Source organism: Cornus florida, unplaced genomic scaffold (genome assembly GCF_030987335.1).
Source record: "Cornus florida cultivar Cherokee Brave unplaced genomic scaffold, ASM3098733v1 CherokeeBrave_3.0.0_Hap2_Chr09, whole genome shotgun sequence".
In the NCBI taxonomy this organism is placed as follows: domain Eukaryota; kingdom Viridiplantae; phylum Streptophyta; class Magnoliopsida; order Cornales; family Cornaceae; genus Cornus; species Cornus florida.
In genome coordinates this window covers 72,378,502-72,406,103 of record NW_026775579.1, presented here as the reverse complement: position 1 = coordinate 72,406,103, position 27,602 = coordinate 72,378,502, and the positions used below count along the sequence as shown (strand labels likewise).

At 34.3% G+C, this 27,602-nt stretch overlaps 3 protein-coding genes across 4 annotated transcripts; all 3 read right to left on the bottom strand.

Moving 5' to 3' along the window:
- Positions 1-621: 621 nt before the first annotated feature.
- LOC132274379 (uncharacterized) lies at positions 622-7,538 on the bottom strand. Of its 2 annotated transcripts, XM_059775645.1 has the most exons (9): positions 7,440-7,538; positions 6,607-6,740; positions 4,804-5,330; positions 4,373-4,432; positions 4,095-4,235; positions 3,438-3,485; positions 2,286-2,342; positions 1,682-2,172; positions 622-1,365 (listed from the first exon to the last, which is right to left on the bottom strand). In XM_059775645.1, exons 2-9 carry the CDS (start codon positions 6,618-6,620, stop codon positions 703-705), a joined length of 2,001 nt encoding a protein of 666 aa, XP_059631628.1. In that variant the 5' UTR covers positions 6,621-6,740; positions 7,440-7,538; the 3' UTR covers positions 622-702. The 2 variants fall into 2 exon arrangements, with proteins under 2 accessions (XP_059631628.1, XP_059631629.1); XM_059775646.1 differs by lacking the exons at positions 6,607-6,740; positions 7,440-7,538 and adding an exon at positions 5,644-6,585.
- Positions 7,539-17,112: 9,574 nt separating this feature from the next.
- Positions 17,113-24,611, bottom strand: LOC132274380 (ankyrin repeat-containing protein ITN1-like). The gene is made up of 8 exons (XM_059775648.1): positions 24,276-24,611; positions 22,283-23,292; positions 22,119-22,169; positions 21,882-22,031; positions 20,146-20,265; positions 19,265-19,309; positions 18,691-19,175; positions 17,113-17,895 (listed from the first exon to the last, which is right to left on the bottom strand). The coding sequence occupies exons 3-8, from the start codon at positions 22,150-22,152 to the stop codon at positions 17,281-17,283; spliced, it is 1,449 nt and encodes a 482-aa protein (XP_059631631.1). The 5' UTR covers positions 22,153-22,169; positions 22,283-23,292; positions 24,276-24,611; the 3' UTR covers positions 17,113-17,280.
- On the bottom strand, positions 22,156-23,087 carry LOC132272842 (ankyrin repeat-containing protein NPR4-like). Its single transcript, XM_059773920.1, has 2 exons — positions 22,283-23,087; positions 22,156-22,169 (listed from the first exon to the last, which is right to left on the bottom strand). Exons 1-2 carry the CDS (start codon positions 23,085-23,087, stop codon positions 22,156-22,158), a joined length of 819 nt encoding a protein of 272 aa, XP_059629903.1.
- Positions 24,612-27,602: the final 2,991 nt, after the last annotated feature.

Below are 27,602 nucleotides of genomic sequence, written 5' to 3'. Positions count from 1 at the left end.
CATTATTGGGTGGTAGTTTTTCCTTTTTTACATTCCTGTTGCTGTAAGAATTCATATTGAAAGGGAGCTAAAGAATTTTTTTGGGGGTCATAATGAAGGGGGAAAGAGAATTCATTACATGAAGTACTGGTCTATAGTTACTTCTTGTAAGAAAGGTGGGTTTAGCATTAGGAAGATCAAAGACATCGAGTATTCTACCAAATGTAAATTTCTTTAGGATATTCTACATAGAAAACCCAAGATATGGATAAAATGGTTAGAGAAGAAATATTTTTCGTAGGTTAATATTTGGAGATGTAGAACCCAATCCTATGCATCTTCTATTTGGAAACATAGACAGGGTCTTTTATGCAGCAGCACTTGTATGGTGTTTGATGTTGGAGAGGGCAGTAATTTTCTTTTATACAATTACCATTGGTGTGGTGGGAAATATTGTTGTTCAGAAGCAATAATTTAAAAAAAGTTTCAATAAAAAAATGAATTAAAAATGTGTGATTTCAAGCATATATATATTCTTTCATTTTCAGGGATGATGCATTCACCTAGTCTCCTAGATAAGAATAACGCATTTCATCTTTCAAAAATATATTATGCTTGAAGCATCATCCATACAACAAGAAGTACAAATAGCAGTTATATTGAACCACGATAATTAAGAATTATGTAAATGACATAATAATATCCACAATCATTGCATATTAATTATACATTAAAAGAATCTCTGCCTTCTCCGGGAACATAGTTATTTGGGTTGTTGAAGAAGGAACATTTTGTTTTTCTATTGAAGATACCACCATAGGTAGATGAGACCATGTCAACAAACAACGGAAATTGCAGTAAAGCAAATAAGGTTACTGGGACGCTAGCAAGCAAAGTGACTGGAGCAGCAGCCCAGCTTATCCGTTCGCCAAGCACAATAACAAGAGTGGAACCAAAAGCTACCATCATGGCGGCAATAGACACGAAAAGGGCGGCAAGACCAATTATCAATCTTTTGGGTAATGCCTTGAGGAAGTCTTTTTCCTCAAAGCGTGAAGTGAGGATGCTTAGGAACATTAACACTGCAGTAGCTGAAGAAAATAGAGATAATGCATCTGATATAATGAAAACCATAAAGGAGTTACGCCCTAGGAACTTGGGGTTCCCTGACTCATCATCAGTACCACCTGGTAATGTGAAGGCTGCAGCAAACATAACAGTGACAATGAGAGTGGCCACAATCGTACATGATGTTGCTGTATCTCTCAACCATTTTTCTCCTTCTTTGACTAATTCAGAATGCCATTTTGAGAACAAAACTGGAGGTGTTTCTCCCTTTTCGTTAGCAAGAATTCTGTATGAAGATGGTACCATCCTCTCTACATCCTATCACGATTAATGAAACAGACTAATTAAATTAATAATAAAAGTTTTGACTAATTAAGTACTCTCAATCTAGCTGTATAAAAGCTTGTTTAATTCCACTATTTATATTATGAGTCAACAGAAGGGCTCAAAGACATTACTAACATTGATTTAATATTTGAGGGATGATTCTGAAGTTAAAAAAAAGAAATTAATTAAGCTAGCTAGCTCCAAATGGGTTGGAGTGCATATACACTATATATCTAGAAGGTTGAAGAATATATCGATGGATGATATATATATATATATATATAGAAAGTTAAGAATAAATTACCACCTTGTACCATTGTAGTTCTCTCTGCACTTTCATAGCTGCACCTGGGGCCTTACTGAATACCTTCCAGAACGGTTGTTCTCCTTGTTGCAACATTTTTGAAGCTTCATCTGGAACTCCTATGATTTCAGAGGTTACCATCGGGCATGCAGCTATATGTAGTATGCTGTTCTTTTCTAACAGAGTTCCAAGGATTTTGTTTCTCTGTACAGATGTTAAACCATAAATGAGGTTCCATATTTTCTCCTGACGGTAAGCTACAGCAATGTGAAATATGCTTCCGCTTTTCCTATTCCCCCATAACAAAGCAGGATTCGACCTCAGGACTTCCTCGACAAATTCAACATTCCCACATTTGATGGCTCTTTTTATTGCCTCAAAGTATACTCCAACATGTTTAGAATCGAAAGTCCATACTGGGGAACACATATGGCTGAGTAGTTCACTGGCATGCATGTTTTCTTCCTTCTTTTTTGATATATCTTCCTTAGTCACTGAAATTCTTATCCAAGTATAAATATTTTTTAAAAAGAAAGAGAGAGAGAAAAAAAGAAGTTTAAATAGAAAAAGTAATGGGAATTGGGAAAGCATGCCGTACTCTGCGTACCTATTGCTTGAAGAGCAACTAGAACGCAGAACATTAATGCTTTCAGAAAACGGATCACTGTTATAGATAAGAAAAAAACAGCAATTGAATTGTCTTTGCAGAACATATCTAATTAAAAATTAATACCTAAAACATATATATAATATACAATATTGGTTTTGAACCCTGCAGATCTCCTCCTCATACCTCAAGCTACCAAATATTTAAGACACCGGGGCATAAATCGCAGGTCATTCCACATCGTTGAAATTTTAGATACGGGGATTTTAATTTACGAGGACAATGCATGGAAACTAACAGAGAGGTGCATTTAGATGACAAAAAAAATGTTTGGCCCAAGTAGTCCTGCATATAAGCTAGGAACATTAGAATTAAGGGACTGAATTGAAAACATTCCTAAATAATTTCAGTCAGAATTTGCATCAAGTGACTGCACTGCACTGCAACTAATATATTCTCATACTTGGTGGAATCAGCACTTTCATCTTATATGTATATTGCTACTATACCCCTAGTAAAACAAATAACCCCCTAAACTGTCAAAAAGTTGCAAATAAACCATTCCATATGAATTGACTTGTATACCTGTACAATGAAAAAACTATATAATAAATAATACATTTTGATAAATTTGATCTAAAAGAAAATTGTTAGGAGAGTAATAAACTTGTTAGAGTAAATTTGAAGAGATTTGAATTTTTTAATGACTTCTAATCAAAAGTCATAAAATGACGTTTATACCCTAGTGTGATGGGTTTTCATCCCTTTTTGTAATGGGTTAATTAACGGCAGGGGTAAGTTACAGGTTTCAGTAAAGATGAAGAATTTTTTATTTTATTTTTTATATTTTTTTTTTTTTAAAAAAAAAAACGATATTTTAGTCTTTAGAGGAGTTATCTGTATAAACATATTATACTGGAGGGGAGTTTTGTGCAATTTGGCCTTATACTTTTTACTTAATAAAATAATATTAGCTTTACTCTGCTATATTTTTGGTTATCGATCCTGTCATGTCCAATGATACACAGGGCAAAATTTCCTTTTCATAGAGGTTGCAAGAACAATACTACCCAATCAAATTGTTTCAATGAAAAATATTGGACAATATGGAAAAGAGATCAAGAGATACCCATTGAACAAATATATTCGAACCTTCGGAACTGGTAGGTGCAAATATAGCTTCATTATAATTATTTATACCTACAAGAAAGAAAAAGAATGATACTATCATTTAGTAGAAACACATTTGAGTGTTATAATATTATTATTATTTTTTTTTGCGAGATTTCATTAACTTTTTTTTATAATTAAAGAAACAAACTAATACCAGAGAATGAGTCTGTATGATATATAACAGTTCAACTATTTGAAAATTTATTATCATAATGAATGTTCCATTCCACTGACAACTAGCGTTTCATTTGAAGGAGAGGAGGTATCACTCGAGTTGAACTTTTCGTGTTGAAATTGCACTTTTATTCACTGAATTTATATCCAACATATATATTCGTTGAACTTCTCATGATAGCATTACACTTAATTAATTTAACTAAAATCAATGTCATGCACCGTAACTAAAGACAATTGAATGGTTTTAGGTGCGAAAATTGCATGGGGAGGATTGACTGGGCCGAGGCAACATATAATATGTCCCGGTCCTTTTCAGTTGTTAAAATTAAGATGTGCAATTAATACAATATTCGTGTAATTATTAAAGAAGAGTGAATCAAATTACTAATATTCATCCAAAGGAAAGGAAAGACGAGGATAAATAAATAAAGATAAAGTAGAACAGAGTAATTCATTTACAGTTGATTAGCCATCTCTCAAAATTTGTGAATTGATTTGCAGTCGAGAATACAGAGGCCATCTCTGCCATTCTATACAAGTCATCATCTTTAAAAGTCATCAATTCTGGTTTCTCCATGTTCCAGATCCCCAGTGCCAAACCTATGGATGTATGTATCAATCATATTCATATTCATATATATATATATATAATGAAATTTTGCATGTGTCAGCAGCTAGCATTTATAAGATTTCATTCAAGTATAAGATACATACTTGTTTGTGTGTATATTACATACCAAATTGCTCGCTCATAATAAATTCGGTGAACATCGTCCATTTCTTTTCTTCATAATAATCTGAAAGTCAAACAAACAATCTGGTTAATTAAAGAGCCCGATCCATCATTGTTGAGAATATTAGAGAAATTATAAAGAGTAAAAAATTAATTAATTAAACACAATGCTACACCACTTAAAATATTGGGTAGACGAGACAAGACAAGTGTGTAGTGTAGCATTGCGTTTAATTAATTAAATATTTACTCTTATACAATGTTTGGGAGCACCAAATCGGTCTCTTGAATTTGGAATCGGAGAAAATTTAGCTCAAAACTTAAACTGACAAAAAAAAAAAATAAAAAAAAAAAATACTGAACTTCCTCCAATTCCAATTTCAAGGTGTCAATTCGGTGCTCCCAAATGCAATACAAAAATTTTAACTCACTTACTGCGAGAATGTTGGGCAACAATCCAACCGCCCCACCCTAAAATATCCAAATTGCTGCGAGAAAAAGTGGGAGTTGTCCATCTGCATCTCCTACTCCTCTTCCTGTAGTAAATTGCAGCGAGAGTGAGTGGGAGTTGTCCATCTGCATCTCCCAGTGCCATGAGAGAAGGTGAGTGTTGAACTAATGCATATGTTATGGTTGTGTCAGAAGCACTCCTGGCAGCAATATGAAGGGGCGTGTCACCATATTCATCTATTATACTACTGATACTACTCACTATACGACCCATCCTGCCAAGAAGCTCCTCCACCAACTCCGCGTGGCAATGCGAAACAGCAATATGAAGAGGTGTTTCCCCTAATGTGGAGATCTTAGCAGATATTGCATCTGGATGTACATCAAGATATGCTTTCATACCTCCCAAATCACCCTTCACCAAGGCCCTATATAGGTGTATATATTTAATTATATCATCATCCCTACTTCCAGCTGCCTTTTCTTTTTCTGATGATGTCGACGCCCTTGACCTGCATATGCATGCTCTATTAATTTTTATGTATAATAATATACATACATATATATATTCACACACAAACACAACAATTACTAAGAATTGTTGTATAGAAATTAATACTTGCTGCAGTATTAATTATATAACCTCATGAAAAAGAATTTAAGTGCTAACCAAAAGCCAAATGCTGCTTAATTACAACTCCCACTTCAATATAAAAAATTTAAGCAAACATATAAGCCTTAATTAGAAAATGGTATACATATATATAGACAGTAATTAGGATCTAATAAGTCCACAAGTATATAATATATATATATATATCTTACATGATTAAGGAAAGTGGACGCTAGCTAGCTCCTCAGCCTCCTCTTCATTTCCTCCACTTCTGGAAGTTTATAGTAATATAATTGGTTTCCAACAGTTGCCTTTTATAGTAAAATATATTATTCCTTCCTCTTCCTCTCCCTCTTCCTCTTCCTCTTCCTCCAGGCATATTAAATAAAGGGTAGGTATGTTATTCTTCTCACAGTTAATTGATTCTGCTTTACTCTCAAATTGAGAGCATTATATTATTCAGTGGCATGTGATATACGTGTCCTTTTTCTTTTTCCTTTTAATGTGGGGTTTCTGATGCTTGGCCTCTCATCTTTTCACAAGTATAATTCTTTTTCTTCACACACACAACATATGGTACTGATGAGGATCTCTTCGACGAGCTCGTACTCTCTTTACAGTATTTTTTGTAAAATATATTCTTGGTAAGGTTTTCCCGAAATATATATACTGTTTTGTACATTTGACACAGTACTTTATGTTGTTACAGACTTAGAGCATTCAACATTGATATTTTTATGAAATTAATGGTGTTGATGATCAAAGGTAAAAGTAATGTGTCACACCTTAATTCTTGTAAATTATGTGTAATGTAATATGGAGGAAGTGGTGGTGGTGGTTTTTCATTTCTTTCCCTTTTCTACTTAAGGTAGATTTACTGGCTTCATTTAAACAAACATTAAAAAAATTACGGTCCGTTTAAGATTTGAGGCCATATAAAATTCAATTTATATATATATAGTATGGCATTCCATGCTTCTCATGAGCTAATTCAACAACTAAGTCTTCTAATGTTACACCGTTCTAATGTTATTCCTTTGTAATATGTTAATATACTCTTGTCGGTCTATTCTTCTCAATTAGATTGAACCGGACCACCACAATTAAACTGTAACCATATAAGAGGCAAATCATAATATATAGATACAGAGAGATGGTAAAATAGAGGCATTTACAGTTGTGCATCCATCTTGTAAGATTTCCAAGTTGATTTCTGCCTGAGAAAGTAGAGGGCATCTCTGCCACTGTATATAAGGCCATCGTATCCCTGCCAAGCCCGGATTGATTTCTATCATGTTCAGTGCAAAACCTATGGAAGTAACAGTCAGTTAGATATAACATTTACTGCAACTTAAATCCTAATTGAGAATAATATTTCCTTCAATATTCAATTTTTCACTTCAGAACAGAAGAAAACTCCTATTTATTTTGTAACCATTAGCTTTAAAAGTTGGCAAGATAGGCAATCCCAATAAACCTGATTGTTCAAGCAATTTTACATTATCGGATTTTTTTACCCCCAAGGAAATTTTCCCCTTTTGGTCTGACACTAGCAACATTGGAAAAAAATTAAATAAAAAAATAAATAATCACTATCATATACATGGTTACCATCGGATTCACCACAAAATCGTGAAATTATTTCAAAAAGGGTTTTCATCTCAGAGTCTCGGCCATAGTAACATAAATGTTACATGATGATGCCAAAAATCTCTGTTCTGCTCTCTGGGTTGAAAGTTGTGTAAAATATCATATGTTTTTTCTTTTAGGTTTTTATTTCATAGGAGTTGAAACAACTTTGACCATCACCATTTTGCAGCAAATTGAATGAACCAGAAAACAAATAAGGTTACAGTTCTCATTCCAAATTTCCCAGTTGCAGACATGCCATAAAAATGGTAAAGATAAAGATAAAGACAAAGAAAGAAATAAGAATCTAACAAATCAACAAACATAATATTTATAAGCTTACAATAAAACTAAAAGAGAGATGATGATGATCACTTACTGAAAAGAAAAGTGGCCACTCTTCTTCACTTCCTCTTTTTCTTGGCAAGGCTCTTCTTTTTCTGTCTCTCGCAACTTTGTAGTATTAAGTTCGTTTAGGTTAGGTCCAAATCCAACATTTGCCCTTTTTTATAGTAGGTAAAGTCCCATCTTTTTCAAAGCATAATTCTTTTCTTGAGAGATGACAATGTCGTGTCAATATCAATGTCTGTATACAACAAGATTGTGCTTTTAGTTTGTGTGGGTTTATATTATGGGAACAACTCGGACTGGTGGTTTGGATTAGAGCTATAATTTTAGTTCGAGGTTGAGATTTGTTTTAGGGCCGACCACCAATTACATCGGATTGGATTGGGCATTTACTAAATCCTATCCCTGTGATTCATGAAAATTGAATCTAATTTGTTTTGTCACATCACAGATTACATTGGATCGGATACAAGCGTTTTGGTTGTCTATACTTATTTTAAAATAGTTCAAAATTATTATTTTTTACCATTGACTAATAGATGAATTTTCAAACATTATTTAATCTTAAAAAGTTAAGTCCGCCTTTAGGTTAAAAGTTAGTATAACTGAAAATAATAAAAAATAAATAAAGAAAAAAGAAATGGTATATATATATATATATATATAAATTTAAATCGGATCAATTTTTTAAGACCTCAATCTGTTAACCGATTCATGGATCGACCGCTGAATCCGTATTTATCAATACATAAACGAAGCGTGAGATATATATATATAAATTTAAATCGGATCAATTTTTTAAGACCTCAATCTGTTAACCGATTCATGGATCGACCGCTGATTCCGTATTTATCAATACATAAACGAAGCGTGAGCATAAAAAATCATTCCAATTCACACTAATCGGATTGGATATGATCAATTTCATGGATTGACAGCTTAAATGAACACCCCTAGATTTTCAATAAAGGTCCAATTTGAATTGTAAGAATAGTTATCCAAGTCGACTCGAGTTGAGTTTAGATTAGATTGGCCAAGTTGCACTCTTTATTATATAAATACATATACTCTATACTCTTAACAATAAACATCCGTATAACTAACTAGAAGTGCAAATAGCAATCAAACCTTTGATTAAAAAAAAAAAAAAAAAAATTTGTCAACACATATATTTTTTTCCCGGAAAAGCAATGTATATAAATGAGAAAAACTGTACAGAGTCCAAAGATTGGGCCAACCCAAGAACAACAAGGGACATGGCCCAAAAGAAACAAAACAAGGGAGTTTATTAGAACAGCCGAACGACTAACAGGTAGAACTTGATAACATGGGAGACACATTTAAGCTTAATATTGTATGGTAGATTTGTTGGGAAACGTGCAAGTTTTAAAACTTTTCGAGGGATTTTGATTAATAGATCTTGATTCATCACATAGAGACAAGTTTTACGCAAAAATAAAAATATGATGTATCATTCAATTAACAGATTGAATACTTACATCAAAGGTCTGAGTAAACCTTTAAAACTTTCCTCTAAAGTGAATGTTCTCACTTATTGTAGATCCCTTTTGCTAGACACCTTTTCCATGGATCTCCATCTTCTTGGTAATTGTTTTGCCTTTAGGAATCACTCATAAGCCTCCATAAATGACCTTGAAAAACTAGACTTGTGGGAGCCTCCATTAGATGAGAACATAAACACTAATTTTCTAAAGAGAGAAAATAATTTTCTAAAATATACATAGACCATGTATATTTATAGGCAACATAAAAATAAAGAAAAGGAAATAACAAATCCTTCTCCATCTCTTATTCATATGTCTCAAATCTAATATGATTCCAATATCAAGTTGGGCTATGATTGAGAATCCATTGGGCCTATTATTTTATTGGCTACAATGAATTAATAATTGGCCCGGTCCATGGACCCAATTCAATTAATTCATAAATTAATTTCTACTCCACTAAAAGAAATTAATTGAACTCCAATTAAATAATAAATAACATCTAAGTCAATATTGCACTTTGACCCCTCTATGCATAATTAGTTATCGAATAAATAAAGCCATCAATCCGACTACTTAATTAATATATTTATTTTGGTACCTCTGATTATTTCTGGCTCGATCACAATAAAGCATTTGTTTGACAAAAATAATAATTTAAATAAATAAATATATAATAAATCATTCTGTCTAAAAACACACGAAGGCCTTCGAATTTACTTTGTGATCAACCATAATCAATACAAAATAAATACAAGTAGCAATGATGCAAATATTGAAAATATAACCCTCTAACTATTAATTACATAATTACCCAAAGTGTCGGTTTAAGAATCTCGAAGAATCCGCCGAACAAATCAAAGTAATTATTAATTAATAAAAGAGTCTATATTTTTCTCATGCTTAAGAGTCAAATGCCATGACGGTGATAGGGAGTAATTGCATACGACGGCTCTCGCAATATATCTCAACCTAACGCGAATCCAGTTCAAGTCTTAATTAATTATGAGTCCATCCATAATTACTGACTATGAACAATTTATAATTACTATTTATATATTATGCATTGATTGCCATCACATACATATATATAAATATTTCTTATAATTACATGGACACTATCAATTTCATAGTGAATCGAAACATAATACATTGAATTCACCAATTATATAAATCATAAATATTTCAGATATGTCAGGAACATATGTCACTATAATCCAGATAGGAATTTGCTATGTCAGGGCATATAAATCCCAACAGCTCCCACTTGCCCTCATAGCCAATTCAAATTGCACCTAACTCCAATGTTATCCAGATAATGATCAAAATTATTGATCAATGACACCTTTGATAATGGATCAACAAAGTTGTGTTCCAATGCAATGTTCTAACTACAAGTGCATTTTCTTGCCGGACAATATCATGTAGAACATGATACTTCCTCTCAGTGTATCTTGTTCCTCTATGGAACCTTGGGTCATTGGTTTGGACTACTTCTGCACTATTGTCACAACATAGCTTAATAGGCAGGCTAGTATACTCCACAACCTCTAAATCAGTGAGATCAAACTAATAGGCTTCCTTTGCCGCCTTTAAGGCTGCAATATATTCCACCTACAGGTTTGAGTCAGCAGTTGAAATCTGCTTAACAATCTACCAACTGATCTCCCTTCCATTAAGTGAACATACACTAAGTCATGAACCTCATAGTATCTACTTTTGATTGAAAATCAGAACTAGCATACCTGACTAGGACCGTATCATCATATCCATAAATGAATATGATATCATTGGTTCTCCTTAGGTACTTAATGATATTTTTCACAATAAACCAGTTGTCAAGTCCAGTATTGGACTGATCTCTACTGACTATCCCTACCCTGTAGCGGATGTCCTGTTTGGTATAGACCATGGCATATATGAGACTCTCATATGCCGAAACATATTGTTCCAGTCTCATTTGCTCAATCTCCTTTGATAGTCTTGAAAAACTACTTACTAGAGAGAGCTATCCATATCAATAAAGCAAGAACTCATTCTTTGAGTTATGCATACCAAACCTGGTCAAAACTTTATCAATGTAGGATTATTAAGATAAGCCTATTTTCCTTTTAACCTGATCTTGCAAAAGCTTGATCCTAGGAATCTAGCTTACATCCTGAAAATCCTTCATTTAAAAGTAATTGAACAACTACCTCTTTATTGATGACAAAACTTCCACATCATTCTAAATGAGTAGGATGTCATCTATATATATAGAATTAGAAAAATAATGACATTCCCTTGTACACTCATGATTTATTCACTAAGAAATCTTCTGGTATCTTTTTGTAGATTAACTTGCCTTCCATAGGAATCACCCTACTAGAAAGTTCTACAAGATCCCAGAATTTATTAGAATACATAGATTCCAACTCTGATTTCATAGTAACTCACCAAAACGATCTGTATCCACATCGGTTCACGCTTCCGTGTAGCTTACTAGGTTCAACTCATGTTTAACAGGGATGTCCATAATGGTCTCACCTAAAAACATGATTCTATCGGTTGGATGATAATCCTCCCACTACATTAATGTACCGATGCAGGAATCTGTGTACTAGATGATGCTGACGCATCAATAGGGAATTCATCTATAATTCTAAATCTCTATACTAAGTGTGTTCATATGTGGTACATTTGGTACTCATACCAAATTCTCTAACATTATGTTACTAGGGTTGTGATTCATAATATGATTCTCCTATAGATAAACAGTGAGTGAAAACAATCAACTTTTATCTTTGAGATCATAAAATAATCCATCCTAGTGACATTTAGAGTAGCTATCAAATCTAGCATGCCTATGATCTACTTCCAACTTACTTGTCCATATCAAGCGCACATGTGCAAGACTACCACATATGTGCATATGATTCAAACTAATATTTAGTAAAAAACACAGCTCAACGGTATCCTTGAGACAGACTAAGATGGAATGCAGTTCATAATGCGCATCGATGTCATTAACGCTAAACTCTTAAATGAAAGAGAAAATGTAGCATAACTGATCATAGATCTAACCATGTTAAGTGGAATTCTGTTATTCCTATTTGACACCTAAATACATTTAGCGTCAATTGCGGAAAACTGGTACATAATACCCTCATTGACCATATAGTCTTTGCACTATCCGAAGAAATACTCATATCCTCGATCAGATCGAAGTGTCTTGATAAGTTTATCTAATCTGTACTCCACATCAGTTTTAACCCTCTCGGAATATACCAAAAGTATAAGACTTGTGTCGCATCAGGTAAATTTATCCAAAACGTGAGCAATCTTGCTTGGATGTTCATAAGACCACACGTGTCAATGTGTACCGACTCCAATTGTCCTTTATGTCTATTTCATCTGGCTGATTAAGCCCTAAGAGTTATCTATCCTTCAAAACAGGGTTCACAAGTTTGGTTTAGGCTCCTCTGCCTCACTAGATAATTAACCTTCTTTGACCAATCTTTGAATCTTATTTTGATTGATAACAACCCAAAAATAGACATTAAAAATACAATGAGTCAGGAATAACAATTTTTCTCTTAACATTCAATCTAGAAGATGCAACATTAGTTTCTACATCTTGCAAATCTTAAGAGTTTGTGACTATAGTATATTAACCATCTTTCAATGCACCAGAAGCAATCGCATATCTATTCAATTTTATAAAACCAGTTTTACAAAATAACAACACAGTTTTTATAAACCAAAAGTGAAATAAGAATGAGATTGCGTTTCACTTCTGTGCATAAAGATAGTTCTCTAATACTAATATCCTCATACTCTCTAATTTCATATGTAATACTCCCACTGACTTAACTACAACCTTGGCATCAGGTCAAAAGATAAATATATAGCCATATCATCAAGGCTTCTGGATTCCTGAAATCCTTACAATAAATTGCAAACATGTTTAGTGGCTCCAGAATCTATCCATCAGGAATTAATAGACGCAACCACATAACATGACTCAATGATTAAATATATATTTTCCTATGCCACGTCATTGCTTAAACAATTCGTCCTTTAGTGTTTTAGTTAGCGACAAAATAAACAGTTTTCTTCTCCCTCAACATACACTGCCTTATTCCCTTTAACCTTTTTGAATACCCATGTTTTGTGCTAGTCTAGTCCTATTATCATCCTTCTCCTTTGCTTTGCCCATCCACTTGGGCCTAGAAGAAGATGGTATAGACTAGGTTAGATTGATAGGAACGCCCATACTCTTGATTATCCCTTCATCTGTTACCAATTCTATAAGAATATCAGCGAGGGTGAACTCAAACTGATTCCTTATTTAGTTCACTCTAACAGAGTCGAACGAGTTTGGTAATAAGGTAATAATCATGTCAACTTGAAACTTACCACCCAAGTCAGCCCTATTGATCTCCAGCTAATTTTAAATAATAAACAATTATTTTCTAAAATTCGATTTCATACTGGAGTTCCTTAGGCTATCTTGATGCTATTCAAGTCTGATATAGTACTTTAGCATATTCTCTATCTAATCTCACCAAAACATCTTATTGACATTTAACATGATGCTTAAAGAAAATAAAATAATGTAAATGTTAGCTTTGGAGCGTATTCGAGGTAAACTCTAAAATATTGCACCAAATCATCTCATTTGCGTTATTTCACTTATTCAAAGCATTAATGTTCTCTTGGGTATCTTAAAATAAAAGGATTAAGTTTAGGAGTAGTAAATACATTTGTACCCTTACGTTGTGAATAAAATATCTAAGTTCCTTTCCCAGTCAATATTAATGAGGTCCAGTTACACCGAATATGTAAGCAAGCAGATAAACTGGATTAGACATAATTAATCTGAATATAAATGCATTCATACAATATGCAAGGTGAATTATTAATACTGTCATGCATATTTAAAATTAAAATGAGTTTGTTAACCACATAATATAATAAATCTTAATCGAACAAGAGATCATTATCATTATTGGTGAACAATCCCTTTTAATTAATGCGGGTCCCTCAACTCTGTAGCATAATAAATCAACCAATCAATATGTCAATAACTTATCCTGTTGGAGGAGTTCATTATTACTATTATTGAGATTCATTTGCTATTAGTCGAGCACTTCCATTAAAATAATAATATGTGGGTCCCTTAACCACTGCATGAAAAATCGAATAACCAATACGCCAATAATTTATTCGGTTGGCGAAGTTCATTATTACTATTGACAGGCAAATCCCATCATTTCCATATCTCTTAAGACAATGTTTTGTCTATCTATATGAAATGATTTCCGATTATGTTTAGCCTTTCTAAAATCACCTAGTATAGACCACTCCGTTGGGGAGCTAATATTATTAATTTTAGATTGAGTGTATAACGTTATTAATGCTCTAATGAAAAATAAAATATTAAATATCTTGTCATTATAATCTAGACTCTTTAAATCATGCGTAGGGCCTTATTTTTAAAGATCTAATTACAATGAACATTTAATATTATTATTTTTATGAGATAACCATTCTTGTAATATTAAGACTCTTCAAATCATGCGTTGGGCCTTATTTTTGAAGACCTAATTACAATGATGTTAATAACGAAGGCCATGGGGCAATGTATAAAAATCCCCGCTCCCACTCAATTTTTAATCATCCATAATTAGGGTTTTCATTTTATTCATTTACATAATATAATGCATGCAAAATGTCTTGATTTTAATCCAATTAAATTTAGAAAATAATTGGACTTTTAAATGATTCACTAATATTTAATCGAAGGCACACTTTAAAAATAATTTTCAAAAATAATTTTTCGTTTCCCAATAAGTGCCCTCAAATTAATTAGTAATCTAATCCAATTAATTTTCATAATTTAATTAATGTAAATCAAGCCATTTAAATAAATATCATGGATCCAATGCATGAATAATAATTAATTAACAATTATATATTCCATGCATTTCATACATTGCATAAATAAATAAATAACAGATAAAACAAATAAAACGGCCAATGGAATCAGCTTTTAACATTTAACTACTCTAAGTATCGCGGGAAGATCATCCATCGGCTTGCAAACACCCACATAAGGCTGGTACGCACCAGGAGAAGCAAAACACCGCTTGGAACGCGCTTGGAGGGCCCCACACGCGCTCACACGCGCCTGGGGCATGCTGCAGGTGAAGTCACGCGCCCCCACGCGCTGGCACGCGCGTGGGACGCGCCTCCACGCGCCTGCACGCGCGTGGAGGTCCTACAACCTTGGCTGGCGCGTGAGCATATGTCACCTCCTGGCGCGTGTTCCTCACGCGCCAGGCTCACCCCACATGCACCACATCTGATCCCAGCCTCCTCCGACGCCTCTTCTCGCCGCCGGCGATGCTCCGGCCACCGGAAAAACGCCGAAAAATTCCAGAAAAATCAGAAAAATTCCCAGAAAATTAAATTAAGCCTAAAAAAATTCCAGAAATATTCCAAAAAATTCGAAAAAATTCCAGAAAATTACTGAAGCATAATTTAACCCTTTTGGACCTTCTTGAAGCTTCATAGTATCCTTTGATGAATATTACATGGTTTTAAAAATATTTACAACTTGAAATACAATGGTAAAAATAAATTACATCATTGAACTTTCAAACGGCTCAATCAAAGCCTTAATTACATTCATCCAAAGATAAAATTACATTCAATATTCCTATAAGCCTCATCCATGACCCAACCATACATCATCATTCATTCACAATTATTCATACATCATCATGTATAAATATATATCAACATATTAAATCATACATCAACATACATCAATAAAAATATATATGAATATAATTTTGGATCCATGAATGATGATTTTCATAAAATCATGATCTCTAATAATGAATCAAACCATGCTCTGATACCACTGTTGGGAAACGTGCAAGTTTTAAAAACTTTTCGAGGGATTTTGATTCATAAATCTTGATTCATCACATAGAGACAAGTTTTACGCAAAAATAAAAATATGATGTATCATTCAATTAACAGATTGAATACTTACATCAAAGGTCTAAGTAAACCTTTAAAACTTTCCTCTAAAGTGAATGTTTTCACTTATTGTAAATCCCTTTTGCTAGACACCTTTTCCATGGATCTCCATCTTCTTGGTAATTGTTTTGCCTTTAGGAATCACTCATAAGCCTCCATAAATGACCTTGAAAAACTAGACTTGTGGGAGCCTCCATTAGATGAGAACATAAACACTAATTTTCTAAAGAGAGAAAATAATTTTCTAAAATATACATAGACCATGTATATTTATAGGCAACATAAAAATAAAGAAAAGGAAATAACAAATCCTTCTCCATCTCTTATTCATTTGTCTCAAATCTAATATGATTCCAATATCAAGTTGGGCTATGATTGAGAATCCATTGGGCCTATTATTTTATTGGCTACAATGAATTAATAATTGGCCCGGTCCATGGACCCAATTCAATTAATTCATAAATTAATTTCTACTCCACTAAAAGAAATTAATTGAACTCCAATTAAATAATAAATAACATCTAAGTCAATATTGCACTTTGACCCCTCTATGCATAATTAGTTATCGAATAAATAAAGCCATCAATCCGACTACTTAATTAATATATTTATTTTGGTACCTCTGATTATTTCTGGCTCGATCACAATAAAGCATTTGTTTGACAAAAATAATAATTTAAATAAATAAATATATAATAAATCATTTTGTCTAAAAACACACGAAGGCCTTCGAATTTACTTTGTGATCAACCATAATCAATACAAAATAAATACAAGTAGCAATGATGCAAATATTGAAAATATAACCCTCTAACTATTAATTACATAATTACCCAAAGTGTCGGTTTAAGAATCTCGAAGAATCCGCCGAACAAATCAAAGTAATTATTAATTAATAAAAGAGTCTATATTTTTCTCATGCTTAAGAGTCAAATGCCATGACGGTGATAGGGAGTAATTGCATACGACGGCTCTCGCAATATATCTCAACCTAACGCGAATCCAGTTCAAGTCTTAATTAATTATGAGTCCATCCATAATTACTGACTATGAACAATTTATAATTACTATTTATATATTATGCATTGATTGCCATCACATACATATATATAAATATTTCTTATAATTACATGGACACTATCAATTTCATAGTGAATCGAAACATAATACATTGAATTCACCAATTATATAAATCATAAATATTTCAGATATGTCAGGAACATATGTCACTATAATCCAGATAGGAATTTGCTATGCCAGGGCATATAAATCCCAACAAGATTACACACAAACATGTACAATTTCCAAGAGGCAAGATCACTGTCATTTGAGGAGTTAAACAAACAAGCTTTTTGTTTTCCGGTTGAAGATACCGTGTCCATAGGTAGATGAGACCATGTTGACAAACAGAGGAAATTGCAATAAAGCAAATAAGGTTACCGGTACACTAGCTAGCAATGAAACTGGAGCAGCAGCCCAACTTATTTGCTCACCAAGCACAATAACAAGAGTGGCACCAAAGGCTACCATCATGGTGGCAATAGATAAGAAAAGGGTGGCGAGACCTATTATCAGTCTCTTGGGTAATGACTTGAGGAAATCCTTTTCCGCGTAGTGTGAAGTGAGAATGCTCAGGAACATTAACACTGAAGTAACAGAAGAGAATAGAGATAATGCATCTGATATAACAAAAACCATAAAGGAGTTACGTTGTAGGAACTTAGGGTTCCCTGAATTATCATCAGTACCACCCGGTAATGTGAAGGCTGCAGCAAACATAACAGTGACGATGAGAGTGGCCACAATTGTACATGATGTTGCTGTATCTCTCATCCAATTTTCTCCTTCTTTGACTAATTCACAGTGCCATTTCCAGAACAAAGCTGGAGGTGTTTCTCCATTTTCATTAGAAAGAAATTTCTGTGAAGATGGTACGACCCTCTCCACCTCCTATCATAATTAATTAAGGACATCAAAATAATATTTAGTTCACAGATACTTACATTCTAGCTAAAAGCTTCATTGCAATATTTATATGAGTTTATGGAAGGGCTCAAATGAATTACTAATCGCATCACTAGGCAATTCTTATGTTGGAAAAGAAACCATGCTCCAATGGATGGCAATGAATTGCTCCAAACATATTTCTTATGCATCAACGTACTGGAGCAAAACTTTGTTCATGTGCAATAACCCTTACCTAAAGTGAAACATGAGTATGAATATGGAGAAAGTCTACAATACTCCGGGGTACTTACATGTGGTAAGACAATTTGAGAGTTTCTATATCTGTCCATTGGTTGGGGGTACCAAGTAAACAATACCCCCATGGTAGACTATCTCCATGAATATGAGCCCCTACAAAATAGTTGTGCGTGCGTGTCATGTGAAGATCGTCATTTTGTTGGATATATGTGCTACTATACGCAAATAAGGCCCTTACACATGTAAGAACCTACACCCCACCCAACCGCTCCTACAAGAGGTCTAATATCTGCATCATTGCATCAACCTAGGTTGTCTCATCGGCCTTATTAATCGTAGTTTTTATATTCTTTAAGAAATAAAATATTTTGAAAGCTTTCCCACAGTAAGCATGCTGCATGAGATTTAAAATTTTACTACCAGAAACGTCATCTATGGCATGAAGTTCCCCGAGAGTAAACTAAAGCAGGGTGTTTACTCAAAATGGCATTCTATGACCAGAAGTTTGGACAATGATATAGAAAGTTAAGAACAGATTACCTTGTACCATTGTACTTCTCTTTGCACTTCCATAGCTGCACCTGGGGCATGACTGAACACCTTCCAGAACTGTTGTTCTCCTTGCTTTTCCGAAGTTCCATCTGGTCTTCCTATGACTTTAGACAATACTACAGGACATGCAGCTATATGTAGCATGCTGTGCGATTCTACTAGAATTTCTGTAATTTTGTTTCTATTTGCAATACTAAAACCGTAGAAGAGGTTCCATATTCTCTCCTGACGGCAAGCAATTGCCATGTGAAAAATGCTTCCACTTTCCTTATTCCCCCATAATAAAGTAGGATTGGACCTTAGAACTTCCTCAACAAATTCAGCATTCCCACATTTGATGGCTCTTTTTGTCGCCTCAAAGTATGCTTCAGTCTGTTTAGGATCAGAAGTCGAGTTTGGATTACACATCTTTTTTAGTAGTTCACGGGCTTGGATATGCTTGTTCTTCATATTCAATATTTCTTGCTCGACATCTACAATTCTTACCCAAGAAGAAATAGTTAACTATATGTATAAAGTATTACAAATACAGTAACAATACATATATTAGTACTCTACGTACCGATTTTAAGAACATTTGACATTAGTCCTTTCAGACAACGGAGCACTGTTATACATCAAAAAGAACATTTATCCCATTAGAATATATCTAATTAACATTTCTAAAAGACACAACATGGAATGAATTTGAACACTCGCATACTCTTCATATCGGCCCTCAAGGTACCAAGGTTAAGATGACCAATGATATGCATGCATCATGGATATTCCACAAAGGTCAATTTAGGAGGGAAAAATATTTGGCCCAAATACGGAATGGCCCAGCCAATATGGGATGTTTAGAGGGGCTGAATCGATACAGACCTAATTTTTGGCATAAATTTCATGAAGTAGCTGGCATGAAGACTTCAAATAAGTTCTCATACTAAGTGGTATGAGCTCTTACTGCTACACCAAGTGATGATCTCTAGCTGTTTGTAAACATTTAAGCCAGTAAGCATGCATCGGCATTCCAATTGATTGGGTCCTAGATAGCATAGGAAGCACCTAGTTTTGTCAACACTCTAAAATCATTGCAAGCATTTTACAATGTCATCGTCATTTAAGCAGACAATGATGTGTGAAAGATCCCCTAGCATCTCATTTACAAACAATGTTTTTCAGCATTTGACAATTGCTTTATCATGTGTGATCGCCTGACACCAATTTCATCTATATGTATATTGCTACTCGCGATGTACAGATATGTGCACGGAAATTGTATTTATATTATAGCTTTACTCTGATGTATCTTTGGGCGGGAACCCATTGTCAGATCCCAGCCCTTTTCAATGGAGACGCATAACAAGATTTCTTTTATAAAGGATGCAAGTGCATTCGTGACCAATCAATTGTTTGAATGAAAAACATTGGACATACGGAAGAGAGAAAAAGATAAGATACCCATTAAAAATACTTCATCCTTGACGCGTTTGAAAGTGGAAGGATACTGAGATCTGGAGGTCTGAGGAAGATTTTCTTCATCGCGCTTATTATAGACATTAGGTGGTGGAACGTCCATAACTATCAGAAAGAAAAAGAAAGGCTGTTATCATTTAAATACAAAATATATTTTGAAACTTATAGTATTAGTGCTTCATTCCAAAAAACTAAAAAGTCATGATGTCAATACTGTGAAACAAATGGTAAATCCAACGGTTTTAATTACTCTCATTAAGCATGTATCTTAACAGCCAATAGAAACTGAGTAACCCCACCCAACGTATGTTATATAACATTATAAAAGTACTAGCAATAGCTTCAACCGATGTCCCTCAGCTAATAGACGAGGTGGGCACCATTAGGTACCGACACCATCCAACAGCTTAGAATCACCAAGGAATTTGTGAGCAACTCTTTGCAGCATTCCTCATCGCAATCAGACTCTAGATCTGCAGCATTGTCGCAATATTTTCTACGCTACACTAAATAATTCAATAAAACTTGCAACCAAAAATCATTACTCCACGATATCCAATTATGCTGAAAGCTGGATCAATTGAATTGCTAGATTTGGGAATTGTCGAGTTTATCAAGCCATAATCATGTTTTAATTAATTTTGGAGAAAATACACTTTCACCGAATCTCAATTGCCTAACTGTAGATTCAACATGCACATGTTTATAAATTTTGAAATGTGCTCAAACTAACCCCTTCCCTTAGTGGCAATGAAGTGACAGAAATTGGCCATGTGCACTACCCTTAAATTTTATTGTGTGTGTATATAAGATTCCATAGACACCAACACCGTTGACTTGTAGTCACCATACTCTGTTGCCAAACCACCACTTCCTGCATTTTCTCCATCATGAACTCCAGTACTACTGTACTAGTCATCTGTTCTGGCACTTCACCTCTCTTCCCAGCTAAACCCCTACCACCACTGCCATTTCAATCCACCACTAAAACCCACAATATATAAGGAGTATATATATATATACAACCACTGCCATTTCAATCCACCACTAAAACCCACAATATATAAGGTATATACATATATATGTGTGTATAAATATTTCATATCTAAAAACTTGCATAGTAAGAGACAGCTAACCCATTCAGAGGGAGCCATACATCCAAGTATCCAACCACCATGCCCACTATCGATTAGTATAAATATATATGTATATATTTTCAGAGTTTTTTTGAATCAGGAAGATTTGGATAGTAATTATAGACCACCAACAGTTAGTGGTACTTCCTCATCTTCCAAAGTAGAAGGTCGAAGTCTCCATAAGGACAAAGTTGGTGAGTGTGAGTTTCAAATGATAAAAAAGAAAAATATTCAAGTTCTTTGATCATATGTCAAATAAAATTTAATTTACATCTAGATGCAATTTTAAAAAGATTCAGATTAGAATGATGTTATAAGAGGGCTATTTTTTATTTACATTTATATGGATTTCTGATTGCACTTCAGCAATAAAAAATCTATGGAACTGTTTCAGCCATAAATCTCAACTAGCATATCCTCTGCCAAATCACTACAATTGATTTCATTATAGGTGTGCACTGTGGACTGAGTGGGGCAGCAATCTGTCATCCCACTCCTTTCAATTATTAAAAGAATTTCACATGCAGATATGAGAGGCAAATCAAATATTAATAGAGAGAGAGATGGTAAGATAGAGGCATTTACAGTTGTACATCCATATTTTAAGATTTCCAAGTAGATTTCTGCTTGAGAAAGCAATAGGCATCTCTGCCACTGTATATAAGGCCCATGTACCCCTGCCACTTCCACCACATGCCAATTCCGGATTGATTTCCAGCATGTCCAATGCAAAACCTATAGGTGTAAAAATCAGTTAGAGGTTGCATAAGTGAACTTGTTTGATGTATCAACATTAATTATTACTAGAGTCCAGATGCTTACCATAGTTCTCACCCTTAATTGAATCGGCGAACATAGCCTATATCCTGTAATCTGAAAATCAAACAATTAGAGACAGGCCAGTCAATAAAATATCATTGTTAACTATGAGAAAGCAAAAGATGCTTCATTTTCATATATAATGACAAAAAATTTATGATGCTCACTTTGTTGATCAAAGTAAGACCGGGGGATATTAACAATTCTAGGGATGAGATCCTGTTGTGAAGTCACTGAGCGTAGATAATTAAACATCTCTGTGTTTCCAAAAATTGCAGCCAGGGTGACTGGGAGATGATGATTTCGATTTTCCAATCTTACCAATTCCCCATAGGCTTCCACCAATGCTTTCGCTATTCTTGTGTCTGCACCCCTAGCAGCAATATGAAGTGCTGTCTCACCATCATCTTGTCTAAATTCCAAAAATACAGGATTAATCATCTTCACAAGTTCCTCCACCAGCTGCACGTGCCCCTCCGCAACAGCAATATGAATAGGTCTTTCCCCTCTCAGAGAAATTGGAACTGATATTGCATTTTCATCTTGAGCCAGAAAAGCTTTGACACTTTCCAAGTCACCCTTCACCAAGGCCCTATGTAGTGACACATATTTAGTTGTATCTCTTGACATGTGCTCACTCTCGAGGAGTTGAAGTCGTCGCATTTCATTTTCCTTTTCCCTGATGCGGGCTGGTAATATATCCCAAGCTTCCTTTGGTGTGCTGGCATACCTGATGTACTCCAACATTTCCTTCTCAACAGTTGTTTTAATTGCGAACATGACCTTTCCGGCCTTTATTCGCCATTTCCGGAGTGCTTCAGCATTTGCTGCTGGAGGTGGCGTAATGTCACTACCGCCAACAATCTCCCACAAATCAAGTCCCTGAAAATAAGACTCCATGCACGTCTGCCACATGCTATAATTTTGGTTGTTGAGCTTCTCTACTGCGCCAATAAATTGGAGATCTGCCATCGTGACTTGATGGGACCCCACGTTCTGTCAAGTAAGCTTGGTCCCGGATAACAAGCTACACAATCCCAGATTGCGCACAAACAATAATCTTCCTCTGCACAGCACGTTGAACGATCCTTGTTCCCCTGCTCCACACAGTCCTGGCTTAATTCCGTGTAGTGACAATCCACTAGCGCACTTCAACAACGGTCCTGACCGTCTGGCTCTGATATCAAATTGTTGAACAAAGCAGAATCTTTGTCTCAGTAATTTAAAGAGAAAATATATTTTATTAATATATTTCTGTTTATAACAAAACGCAAAGTAACTTGGACATATACACTTGCACACAATAGAAATTCACATTACACTTAAACACAAGAGACTGTATGAACACTCACACCTTAGGTATCTCACGCTCACACTTGTGTCTTTCCTTCCACACCAAGCACTCACTCACTCGTACACAAGACCTACTGGATCTTAGAACTGCATTCTAATGTATTTCAAATACAATTAGTCACTCATTCTCAAATTTAGCAACAGAATCTTAAAATCAGACAAAAAGACAGAAGTTCCAAAATAATATATTCACTATTCTTAAAAGAATTGTTCAGCATCTGTAACCTTTAATGTAAAATCGTAAGTGAGAATAGCATTTTCCTTTACTAAGAAATTCGATTTTTCTACAAGTACTGGAACACATCTGAAAGTTGTGGTGCTCAATCCGGAAAATCAGTTGATACTTGAATGCATAAATAAATCTGAATGAGGAGTAGGGGTGGATAGGCCTCTTTTGAATTTTTCTCTTATTTAAACTTTTTTTGTTAAAAAACAAAATTACAAGATAATGTAAAAAAAAAAAAAAAAAAAAAAGCACAGAAGCATCCAATACACAACTTCTTGCACAAAAAGAAGACCTGTATACTTCCTTTGAAAATATTATAAACACACACACGCAGATGTCATTACATCATAAAAAATAAAAATAAAAAGCCCCTATTTTGTTTGCTTCAGAACTCCTATTTATTCAATAATTACTAGCAAGTCTAGCATTAAACGTTCACAAGATGGGCAATCCCAATAAATCTGTTCAATCTACACTCTTGGATTTTTTACCAAACTAATATTAACAATAAGACATCAAAGCTACTATTGTCCACTACATATATATGGTTACCAAAGGGTTCACATTTGGGTCTGTGTTACCTGGACTCTCCGGTTCAGGCAAGGATGTTCATGTTGACACGACGCCGACACGGACACGGGATATGGGTTGGACACTTTGTTTTTGAATCGGACAAGGCTGATTAGCTGGCGATGCTCTCTGGTAGTCTTCGATTTGAAAATAGGATGAAGCTCTCTGGTCTTCCATTTCAAAATAGGGTCAAGAAAGGTTGAAGAAGGAGTTGCGGAAAGAAGAGACATTTTTTTTTTGTTTACAGTGCCTTGACTTTTGATTCTTATAACTAGATAGCTGAAAAGCTTTGGCCAGACAGCTGCTGCAAGTGGTTCTCACGTGAAACAATGTGAAAAGCTTTGGCCAGACAGCTGCTGCAAGTGGTTCCCAGTACCCACTTTACCAGAAAGAAAAGGACAAAAAAGAAAGACAGCTGGTGCATTTCGTTCCTCAAATAAAAAGAAGAATAAAGATAAGGGGGTCGAAGAATTAACTCCGAATAAGTATTGAATCTGATGTTTTTATTCACTTCATCTATTCAAATAATTTCAAAAAAATAATTATTTAACACGTGATAAGAATAATATATCATGTCAAATTTAATGTTAATTCGAGAATTCTTTTTCGATTCCCCTGTCATTACTCTAAAAAGACAAGACGGTGCATGATGGTCAGCCTTTTTGGCTATTAATGAAGCCCAATACCAACTTTACCAAAAAGAAATACGTTGGGCTGGGCTTTTACCAAAATAGGCTGGATCATCATTATAAAAATAAAAACCTCATTATAATATTATATATGAATTACATCACTGACCAGACACAAATACATTGGGCTTTTATTTGTGGTGGTTGGTTTTTAGTAAACAGTCAAATTTAGTTGTCCTGCCTATGCAATGTTTTCTCTTTAACGTTGGGCCTTGGTTTTCAGCCCAAGTTGAATCCAGTTGTAATTACTTCATACTTTCATATTCATATGAAGTGTCCAAGTACTCGTGTCTAAGTTTTGGACACTTTTATTCTGTGTTCTTGTGTTTATAATTTGATACATAGATGGATCCGACCTCTAGACACGTACCCGTGTTCGACACTCGTACCCGAGTCCAGATAACATAAATTTGGATTGTCCTAAAATTATTTCACAGATGTTGGCAGTTTGAATTCGGAATTAAAGAAAATTTAGTTCAAATCCAAAAAGTCGAATTATGTACGCCCAAACAAAGCAGAAAGGGTTTCCTTTCAGGGTCTCACCCATAATAGCATAGATGTTGTTAGTATCATTCTTCCCTGCTAAATTAATGATTTCTAATCTCAAACAGTATTTTCTTATATTTTATAGGAATTGAAACAACTTTGGCCATAACAACACCATTTGCAGAAAATTTAATGAACCAAAACCAAAAAGGTTACAACCATCATTTCTAATTTCCCAGTCGCAAACATGCCATAAAAATGTTAAAGACCAACACATAAAGAAATAAGAATCTAACAAATCAATAAACATAGTATATATTTATAAGCTTGTAATAAAAATATCTTACATGGTTAGTGAAAATTGGCCGCTCTTCTTCACTTTGGGAAGCCTATAATATTAACTGGTTTAGGTCTAACACTTGCCCTTTATAGTAGAAATATATTATTCCTTTCTCTCCACGCAGATAAAGTGGGAATTCTGATGCTTGCCCTTTATTCCTCTCTCCACGCAGACTCTGGTAGCACACTCCCAACCTGAGGTTGGGTTGAGAAAACATGTTGGCGCCTTTTTTTCTTTTTTCTTCTTTCCGAGACCAACGTGACCACTCTTAAAAGACATGCTAATAAAAGGTGCAAGCCTCTGGTTGCCATTTTCATCATTCCTAAAACTACTTTCTCTGTACCCTCACTGAACCACTCTTCTCCGATGAAATCAACACATGGATGCTTGACAAATGTGTGTTGTTTTCACCGGAGAAGAATCAATTTCACCAGGTCACCCAAATCAGACGACCTCTGCATATAATAATACTCTCTCTCCTCACTCCTCACTCCTCACTGGTTTGACTTGGAGAAACCACGCCGTCGATTGATCCCGAATCACTCGCTTCGTTCCTCCCCAAATGGCCTCTGTGAACAGAGCATCATACCCCAAACTTTCCCCTCTCTCCAAACCCATCAAGGATTGCAAACCCAAACCGTCAATTTTCCGCATTAAGGGCCAATTTTTCTCAAGGTTTTTTTTTTTGTCTAAAAAATTTCAAACTTCACTTCTCCTAAATTACAACATGTACAATGTAATTTTTAGAAAATATAATTCAACCAAAATAATATATACAAAAATAAGATGTTGATAAATATTATATTTAGGAAAAAGTGCAATAAACTCCCTTGGACTATTGACAATTATGCCAAAAAAACCCGAACTATCAATTATGCAAATAACCTCTTCAACTATGCAATTTTGTTGCAAATGACTCTTCTTGTTGAATCACGTGACATAGAAACTAAAATTTATGAACAATAATGTCCTTTGAAAATTAAAAAGACCACATAGCCCTTTTAGGCTAAGTGCCCGTTTGGTATAGCCCTTTCTTTTACATTTAGGCAATAGAAGAAGAAAGGCGAAAGCAATAGCTTCTATTTAGCTTATTTGTCAATGTTTAAAAAATTTATTTTAAAAGAGTTTTTAATGTCAAAACAATTTTTGTATGTGTGTTTGGAAAAACATTTGGTGAATCTCTTTTATTATGAAAATAACTATTATACCCTTAGTATTTGTTTTGGCTTGTTTCAGGAACCAACACAATGCTCAGGAAATAACATCAAAGCATCATTTTACTTTCCATTAAACACACTTATCAAAAAAAAATTACATTGAAGCACAAAACTGTTGTGTTGACAAGGAACCAGAACTTACAGAAACAATAATTTAGTATTAACAAATAGTTGTCTTCTATTTCAATCACAATATTAATCTTAGAAGTAGCAATGAACAGTGTATTTATCAAAATCAAAATCCCATTTTAAAGTCTAACAACAAAAAAATTGTCCATATTGTATTTGTTTTTATTTTAAAATTAAAATATCCAAATTTGAGAGAGCAAACAATCTGGCTTGTAAAGAATAAGAATAAAGGCCAAAGCCCCACCGAATTAATCTTAATATTTTGGGTTAAATTTTTTAAAGTTTTTCATTCACAAATCAAGCAAGAACGAACTTTACACAAATGATTTCGAGTGGGTTAGGGAAAAAATTAAAGAAAAGAGCCTAGAAAAACGAAGTATCACCTGAAATTTTGTGGGACAAATCGACATAGGTTTGAGAATTACAGATTTGGATGGTTTAAGTATTTTTTGGGAATGAGAAAGTCAGAGTTGGGTT

What these genes read in the sequence shown, in the direction of transcription:
- LOC132272842 (XM_059773920.1), bottom strand. Translation starts at nt 23,087, where the DNA reads ATGGCAGATCTCCAATTTATTGGCGCAGTAGAGAAGCTCAACAACCAA.
- LOC132274380 (XM_059775648.1), bottom strand. Translation starts at nt 22,152, where the DNA reads ATGTTCGCCGATTCAATTAAGGGTGAGAACTATG. An exon ending in TAAAATATGGATGTACAACT is followed by an intron (nt 20,266 to 21,881) that starts GTAAATGCCTCT and finishes TCTTTCTGATAG; the next exon opens with TTATGGACGTTCCACCACCT. An exon ending in GAGAAGTACAATGGTACAAG is followed by an intron (nt 17,896 to 18,690) that starts GTAATCTGTTCT and finishes TAATTATGATAG; the next exon opens with GAGGTGGAGAGGGTCGTACC.
- LOC132274379 (XM_059775645.1), bottom strand. An exon ending in TGAGAGATGGCTAATCAACT is followed by an intron (nt 3,486 to 4,094) that starts GTAAATGAATTA and finishes TCTTTCTTGTAG; the next exon opens with GTATAAATAATTATAATGAA. An exon ending in GAGAACTACAATGGTACAAG is followed by an intron (nt 1,366 to 1,681) that starts GTGGTAATTTAT and finishes TAATCGTGATAG; the next exon opens with GATGTAGAGAGGATGGTACC.